The sequence below is a fragment of the Chrysochloris asiatica genome, unplaced genomic scaffold (genome assembly GCF_000296735.1).
Source record: "Chrysochloris asiatica unplaced genomic scaffold, ChrAsi1.0 scaffold00018, whole genome shotgun sequence".
NCBI classification, from domain to species: domain Eukaryota; kingdom Metazoa; phylum Chordata; class Mammalia; order Afrosoricida; family Chrysochloridae; genus Chrysochloris; species Chrysochloris asiatica.
Window position 1 is genome coordinate 12,174,270 of NW_006408536.1, and position 9,158 is coordinate 12,183,427.

Below are 9,158 nucleotides of genomic sequence, written 5' to 3' on the forward strand. Positions count from 1 at the left end.
GGAAGTGCCGGGGTTGTGCTTGTTGTTAAGTGCTGTTGAGTTGGTTCCAACTCATAGTGACCCTGTAGAGGGTTTCCAAGGAGCAACTGGTGAGCTTGAACCACTGACTTTGCAGCTAAAACCGACCTTGTGGTCCACTGCTTATCCTCCAGTGCCCACCAGGAATCCACGGTGGCATTAACTGAAAAGTTATGTGACAATGAAGGGTTAATGCTCTGGACTACAAAGTTGGTTTGAACTGTAAGGTTGGCGGTTCAACCTTACCAGCCTCTCCTTGGAAACCCTATACAGGGTTGCTATGAGTTGGACCCGACTCAACAGCATTTCGCAATAACAGCAACAAATATATATATTTAACCAGTGTGTTGTTATTGGCATGTGCTATCTCAGAAAATCTTCCTAAGAAATTATGAAGTCAGTACTATCACCAGCCCCATTTACAGAGGCTAAATGGAGTCTTGGTGCGTGTGGCACTGTTACTTAAGCTCTGGACAGCCAATCACAAGTTTGGCAGTTCAAACCTACTAGCTGCTCTCTGGAAACTTCGTACAGGGTCACGATGAGTTAACATTGACTCCACAGCACTTAGCAACAACAACAACATAAGAGGCTAAATAATGAGTCCAGGGTCACACCCTAAGTTAGTGCCAGAGCTGGGCTTCAAGTCTATGTCTGGATCCTGAGTCTGAACTGTCTGACATTCTGCTTCTGTCACTAATTCTTTCTCTTTTCCTTGGTGCCCTGGAGACATGTCGTCTGCTTTTGTCATGCCAATGCAAGAGTTTTCTCCAGCTGAGAAAAGGTGCAGTGGAATAGGTTGGGGGCACCAGATGGGGTATCAGAGAACTGGTACTAGACTTTATATCACTTTGTGCCTTTGCTGTGTTGGATTCTTGCAGATGTGTAAAACTGACAGTTTTGAACTCATCAACTTTCAATTTGAGTTGAGAGAACTTCATATATAGATCGAGGTCCACTTATGCCTTTGGTTTATTATGAATCATAACAATGCAAGAGTCAAACTTACAGAATGACATCTGATAATGGTGCTTCCTGCCAACTAGTGCGTTTTGCCTGGGTGTACTGTTTTTAATTTTCACATTGGAGAACGGCTTTCCAATGGTGGAAAAAAAATATTGATCTTGCTGTTTCTGGAGTAAGAGGCTTACCAAGATACAGTGCATTCCTCTTTTGTGTAACCTGAGCCTCGGCATGCCCAGGGGTCTGTGGAACAGCTGTTGAGTGCTCATCAGAATTGTGGCCAAGGGAAGGCTTTAAACAAGCAGTGGTATGTGGACCTACGTGTGTGCCGTGGACCCGCGTGTGGGGCGTGGGCCTCCAGGATGGAGAGGAAATTTGCAGAAAGTACTGAAGAGGAAAGTGTTGGTATCTCCTTGTGGATCAAATTTCTGAGCAGGTCCAATCATTTCTGAGAGGCCTCATATTCATAGCTGTCCTCCATTTCTTTCTAGCCTAATTCCACTTTCAAAATAAGAGCTGTAGAAAGAATACGAAACAAGGAAAGGACTTGCTAAGGTTTGTGGATAAGGGCTGACAGACAGATTTGGGTTGGAAGAGTGACCGCTTACCAGTCACCTGCTGGGTGAATTACGTAACCACTCTAAGCCTCAGTTTCCACATTTGTAAAATGGGAATAACTGTTTTTACTTCACATACTAATTGTGAAAAGAAAACAATAATGCTAGTAAAAGTAGTAGTAGTAGTCCCGGCCCACTTAACTAACCTCCATTGTTGTTAGGTGCTTCCAAGTAGGTTGCACAACAGAACAAAACACTGCACCATCCTCACACTTGTTATGTTTGACACCATTGTTTTTGCCAACGTGTCAATCCATCTCATTGGGGGTCCTCCTCTTTTTCACGGACTCTCCATTTTACCAAGCATGATGTCCTTCTCCAGGGACTAGCCCCTCCTGATAATAAGTCCAAAGTATGAGAGATGAAGTCTGACCATCCTGGCTTCTAAGAAACATTCTGGCCTCTTTCAAGACAGATTCGTTTGTTCTTTTGGCAGTCTATGATACTTTTAGTATTCTTCTCCATCACCACAATTCAAATGCATCGATTCTTCTACAGTCTTCCTTATTCATTGTCCAACTTTCACATGCATATGGGGCAATTGAAAATACCATGGTTTGAGTCAGGCGCACCTTAGTCCTCAAATTGACATCTTTGCTCTTTAACACTTTAAAGAGGTCTTTTGCAGCAGATTTATCTAATGCAATCCTGCACTGCATCTGTAATCCCAAACTCAGAAACACTGTAACTCGAAGTGACCTGACCTAAATGTCTTTGTTGGAATAATCTGATCTTTAGTCATGTGAGGCTGTTTTGTTGTTAGTTGATAGGTGCCATCCAGTCGGCACTGACTCCTAGAGACCCTATGGCACAACAGAAAGCAACATTGCCTGGTCCCGCACCAACCTCACAATCGTTGCTAAGCCTGAGCCCATTCCTGCTGCCACTGTGCTAATCCATCTCGTTGGAGGTCTTCCTCTTTTTCTCTGACCCTCCTCTGACTGGAAAATGTCTATCTAGCATGTCCTTAGTGACTGTTTCTCCTATGGCCTGGAAATCTGCACATGTTTTGATACTATCACCTGAGAAATTAATATGACCAAATGTGTGACACTGTGGGTTAATGCGCCAGACTGCAAAGCCATTTGAAATACAAGGTCAGTGGTTCAAGCTCGCCAGCTGCTCCTCGGAAACCATACACAGGGTCACTATGGGTGTGAAAAAACAACAACAAATCCTGGTGTGGTACTGTAGGATCAGCACTAGGCTGCTAATAGCAAGGTTGATGGTTCAAACCTACCAGCCAATCCTGGGAAACACTATCCAGGGTTGCTATGAGTCAGAAGTGACTCGATGGTACTTAACATAAAACCTGTCCTCTCTTGGGAACGTCTTCCCAATAACTTTGAGTTGAAGATGCCCAATTCAAATTGTATCTAGTCACAATAAATATAATCGGTTACACTCATTTTTGGTGTTTGCACATTTCGGTTTCTGACAGCTCTTAAGAATGGTTTTTCCTCCCTAATGTCCTTAGAACTACACCTGGAATATGGCATAGCTGTATTTTCCAAGGAAAAAGAAAACAGGAAACCTCTGCTTCACTACTTGACACCAAGACGTGAAAGTAAACTTAAAATGTCATCAAAATTGCATTTAGTATTTGGTGAACCTCAAACAAACAGGATACTAAAAATACCACCTGTTTTCTCTTCCACTCCCCAAGGTACCATAATTATAACTTGACACAGGATGGAAAACTGTGACTTACCGGCTTCAATGCATTCTGGCGTCAAGCAATACTCCTGTTTAGCTTGGAGACTTACGAGACCTTGACTCACTGAAAAAACAAAACAAAATAAATAAATGACTGACTACCATCAAGTAAATGACCATCCAGCACATATGCAAGATACTTAATATCAGCTCATTCTTCTGAGTTAGTGTTTAAAACTCCAGTTGGCCCAATATCATATAACCAGATACTGGATACCAGCTAAGACACTTGGCTGCTCTGAAACTCAGTTCTCTTGTGTGTACAATGAGTCGGTACAACTAGACCTGTGGTTCTTAGAGTGTGGTCCCAACAGAGAGAGCAGCTGCTTCCCTTCACTTAGGAGTTTGTTAGAAATGCAAATGATCCAGCCCTATCCCCGAGGTGGCTGAAAACTATGCCGCCAGCATTGTAAATAGCATTATGGTCACCCAGGGTGGACAGGTTTCAGTTGAGTTTCCAGACTAAGACAGACTAGGAAGAAAAAGAGCCAGACTACTTCAAAATGTTTAGCCAGTGAAAAGTTTATGAAGAGCAGCCGAACATTGTCAAATACAATATGGTGCCGGAAGATGAAACCCTTATGAAGAGCATCAGAATAGTGTCAGATAGAGTGCCAGAAGATGAGCCCCTCAGGTTGGAAGGCACTCAAAATACAACTGGGGAAAAGCTGCCTCCTCAAAGCAAACATGACCATGATGGCATGAACAGGAGTAAAGCTTTGGGGACTTTTATTTGCTGATAGAGTGCAACTCAAAATGAGGAGAAACAACTGTAAACATGCCTTTAGACAGCCAATAAGATGGATTGGCAGCAGCAATGGGGTGAAGTGTAACAACAATTGTGAGAATGGTGCAGAACCAGGCGGTGTTTCTCTCTGTTGTACATAGTGTCGCTATGACCCAGAACGGACTCAATGGCACCTAACAATAACTATCCCTGATTGGCAATGATGGTTGAGTGGTAGAATTTTTACCTTTCAAGGAGTCCTTGTAGCATAGTGGGTCATGCGTTGGGCTGCTAACCACAGATGCTCCACGGGAGAAAGATGAGGCTTTCTGCTCCCATAAAGATTTACAGCCTGGGAAACCTTATACAGGGTCCTAGGAGTCAGAACCGACTCAGTGGCACACCACCATCAAGTGGGAGAGCAGGTTTGATTCCCAATGTACCTCAAGCAGTTACCACAGTCATCAGTGGGGATTTGCACGTTGCTATGGTAGCCTAGTGGTTACGAATCGGGCTGCGAACCTTAAGGCCAACAGTTCGAAACTACCAGCGGCTCTGCGGGAGAAAGATGAGGCGTTCTGCTCCCGTAAAGATTTACAGCCTCGGAAACCCTGTACAGGGTCGCTATGGGTCGGAACCGACTCGACGGCACTTAACAACAACAACAACATGATGCTGAACCGAGTCCTGGTGTGGCACTGTAAGGTAAGCACTGGACCGCAACATCACTTGAACCACCAAGGTCAGCAGTTCAAATTCACCAGCCACTCCTTGGAAACACTATACAGGGTCGCTATGAGTCTAACCCAACTTGATGGCACTTAACCACGTGATGCTGAACAGGTTTCAGCGGAGCTTCCAGACAAACACTAGGGAGAAAGGTCTAGCAGTACTTCTGAAAGTCAGCCCGTAAAAACCCTCTAGATCCCAAGGGTCTGATCCCCAACTGATTGTGGGGATGACCTAGGACCTGGCAGCATTTAGTTCTGGTATGTGTAGTGTCACCATGAGTTGGGAGCCCAGTGGAGGGCCACTACCCACCACCACCACCACCACCCTAGATCCATTGAATCCACTGAATGCTAGGGGTGGGGCCCAATGATTTTTTTCATTTTAACAATCCCTCCAGGTTAGGCTGATGCAAGCTCAGGTTTGATAATCCTGGTCTAAGTATTCTTCAAAGTCTTTTCCATTTTTTATTATCTAGGGATTCAGTTTTACATTTTATTCTCTATGTTTATAACTGCATCCCTGTTTTGAAGATGAGAACATTGAAATACATTGCTAAAAGAAAGGGACAGGAATTGGTAGATTCCTCTGAGTGTACAGGAACATTCACAAAGATCCCTGACCTATGTGAAATGCATTTGAGAAGAGATACAAAGAAATAGTGAGGAGACACCCAATCAAAACCACTGTCATCTAGTTGATTCTGACTCACAGTGACCCTGTAAGACAGAGTCGAACTGCCCCCTAGAGTTTCCAAGGCTGTCATCTTTAGGGAGGCTGACTGTCTCATCTTTCACCCACGAAGCGACTGATGGGTTCAAACCAGCAACCTTTTGGTTAGCAAACTAACACTTATTCCATAACACCACCAGAGCTCCTTTGTGGAAGGAAGCACAATTCCACTTTGTGACAAAGACATCTGTTACCCACACTAGTAAGAGTTCATCTTATACACACACACACGCAAATTAACTTTACGTAATTTCATTTGCTTTAAAAAAATTTTTTTTTTACTTTTTCTTGTGAATGGGGTGAAGGTGTACAGAGCACATCCGTTTTCCATTCAACAATTCATACACATTGGTTTCGTCTCATTGATTGCGATCTCCACAATGTAACATCATTCATCCCACTTCCTCCCTGTGTTTCATGTTTTCATTCCCCCTTCCTTCCTAACTCTTCTGAGCTTTGTCCTTAGGTAGATGCTTTTTATTTCAAATGGTTGATTATTCTAAGATGAGTGTGCCTCCCTATGATTATTGTCCCCCTTATAGTTCAGTTCCAGACTGGAAGAGTGACTAAAGACCATAGTCCTGAGTGTCACACCAATTTCTATCTGACTGGCTGGTCTTTTTCATGGCTTTGAGTTTTGTTCCACATTTTTCTCCCACTTTATCCAGGACCTTCTAATGAGATCCCTTTCAGAGCAGTTGGTAGTGATAGCCAGGCACCGCCTACTTCTTCTGGTCTCAGGATATTAGAGACTGATGACCCGTTAGTCCATTGAACTAATTGTTTCCAAGCACCTTCAATTTTCTTCACTTTTCTTTCCTCCTCTGTGTGTCTGTCTATCCCTGTATCTACCTGTAGATCACCGTTACTGCAGGATTGTGTATAGAACAGGTGTAGGAAGAACAGGACATGTGTGAAACCCACTCTGAGGCAGTTCTCAAACCAAGGAACGTCTTGATGAGAACCGCAAGGAAAACCTTGCATGCCAGATTATGGGAACGAACACACTGACCAGGTGGCTGGAGGAGAAGTCTATAATGAGGAGAAAACACTTGTGCCTGTTATCTAGATAATAATAAACTTCAGCTTTGTTGTGGTACCCGAATACACTTCCTGCCTAAGATTGTACTTAAAGCTGACCATCTTGAGTCCCCTGCCACTTTCATTCCCCGTCCACCTCTGGAGACCCCCCATACACAGGCTGGTCCTGCAGACCAGGGTTTACCTCGGTTGCCTGGAACTCTTGCACTCCTCACTGTGACTTCCCCTGCCTCCATCACATTTTGTCAACCTCCCTCTTTCCCTTTTTGCCTTGCTTCTTGAGAGAGAATTAAAACTCTAGATTTTTCTGAGTAGTTAAGGCACTTTTTATCATTTTAAAAAGGGACCCTGGTGGTGCAGTGGTTCCACTCTCAGCTGTTACCATGAGGCAGTCTGTGTAAAAATCACAACCTTGGAAATCCTATGGGGCAGTTCTACTCTGTTCTATAGAGTCCCTGTGAGTCAAGATTGACTTGATGGTAAAGTGTTTGGATTTATTTATTTATTTATTTTAATCATTTTAAAGCCTTCCGACTACACCTTAGGATCTGTGCAAATGAATGGGGGCCTGTCAAGCCACAAACAACCTGATACCTGCTAATCAATTATGTTAAAATGAACCAATGGTTAATTTTCTCTTCTATTTCCTCCTCTTCTGCTTAAACATCTCGTTGCAATTATCCTACATTGAGCTACTTGTTATTCTAAAAACAAAATGGTCTCCCTGCATGCACACAGATTTACTTCTCAAATAAGCCCTGTTGTTGTTGTTAGATATCCTCAGGTTGGTTCTGACTCATAGCGACCCTATGTACAAACAGAAAAAAACATGAGCCAATCCTGTGCGATCCTCAATCATTTCTATGTTTAAGCCCATTGTAGCCACTGTGTCAATACATTTCGTTGACGGTCTTCCTCTTGTTTTACTGACCTTCTTCTACTTTACAGAGCATGATGCCCTTCTTCAGCACTGGTCTCTCCTGATAACATGGCCAAAGTCCCTAAACCAAGCCTCGCTTCCTCGCTTCTAATGAGCATTCTGGCTGTACTTCTTCCAACACTGATTTGTTCGTTCTTTTGGCAGTCAGTGGTATATTTAATCTTCTTTGTCAACACCATAATTCAAAGGCTTCAATTCTTCTTTGTCTTCCTTACTCATTGTCCAGCTTTTGTATGCATATGAGGCTTGGGTCACGCATATCTTAATCCTCAAAGTGATTGCATTTTAACACTTTTCAAGAGATCTGTGGCAGCAGATTTGCCTAATGCAATACATCATTTGATTTATTGACTGCTGCTACCATGAGTGTTGGTTCTGGAACCAAGTAAAATGAAATCCTTGACGGCTTCAGTATTTTCTTTATCATGATGTTTATTGGCCCAGTTATGAGAAATTTTGTTTTCTTTATGTTAATCCATACTGGAGGCTATAGCCTCTGATCTTAATTATTAAATATACTTCAAGTCCTCTACACTTTCAGTAAAGTAAAGATGTGTCATATACATATTGCAGGTTGTTAATCAGCCTTCCTCCAATCCTGATGCCTCAGTCTCAGATTATTTGGTCAGCATACCGATAGAATAAAGGATACAACACTGACTCACTGCTTTTGTGATGTTAAACCTCATAGAGTCCCTAATTCTGCTTGACTATCTCTTGGTCTATGTACAGGTTCCACATGAGCACAATTAAGTGCTCCCAGTTCTGGTAGCGTAGTGGTTACAAATCGGGCTGCAAACCTTAAGGTCAGCAGTTTGAAACTATCAGCTGTTCCACGGCTTTCTGCTCCCGTAAAGATTTACAGCCTTGGAAACCCTGTGCAGGGTCCTATGAGTCGTAACAAACTCCACGGCACATAACCACCACCACATATTTCTATTTCATTGTATTTTGATATTTTCCCCCTTAACAATGTTATTGATATTGATTAGTGCCATTGAGTAAATTCTGACCCATAGCAACCCCGTATAGGGCTTCCAAGGAGCAGCTGGTGAATTTGAACAGCCTACCTTGCACTTCAAACCACCTTGAGGTCCACCGCTTATCCTATAGCACAATACAAAGTGTGATTTGAAGTAAATCACTCGTGGAAGGAGAAAGACAGCACATGTGACATTTAAAGTTGTGGATCTTATCTAAACCATCCATACCGATATGGCTCCAAAACAGCCAGAAGTAAAAATACAGTGTATGTGTCATCTAACAACAGAATCACTCACCCTCACCGCCCACCAGAGATATGGAACTTTGTAGAGCATACTTCCCAGGTGAAAGGCTGTTTGTTGGGAGATTAAGTGCTCAGCTGTTAACTGAAAGTTTGGTGGGTCAAACCCAACTAGAAGTATTTGCAGCAGATTTGCCTGATACAACCAACAAGTCCTTTGATTTCTTGACAATTACTTCCGTTAGTGTCAATAGTTGATCTGAGAAAATTAAGTCTTTTGATAACTTCAATCTTTTCTCCATTTATACGGATGTTGTTTTTTGGTCCAGTGGTGAGGATTTTTATTTTCCTTACATTGAGGTGCAAGCTTTGATCTTCATCGGTAATATTTTAAGTCCTCTTCTCTTTCAGTATGCAATGTTGTATCATCTGCATATCACAAATTGTTAG

The 9,158-nt window shown here is 42.8% G+C and overlaps 1 protein-coding gene across 1 annotated transcript in view; it reads right to left on the bottom strand.

The window, feature by feature from the left end:
- Positions 1–9,158, bottom strand: part of PHEX (phosphate regulating endopeptidase homolog, X-linked) — a 253,359-nt gene that overhangs the window by 234,995 nt on the left and 9,206 nt on the right. The window contains exon 2 of the mRNA XM_006835574.1: positions 3,310–3,378. Coding sequence (XP_006835637.1) covers positions 3,310–3,378 — 69 coding nt within the window. The remainder of the gene's footprint in view (positions 1–3,309; positions 3,379–9,158) is intronic.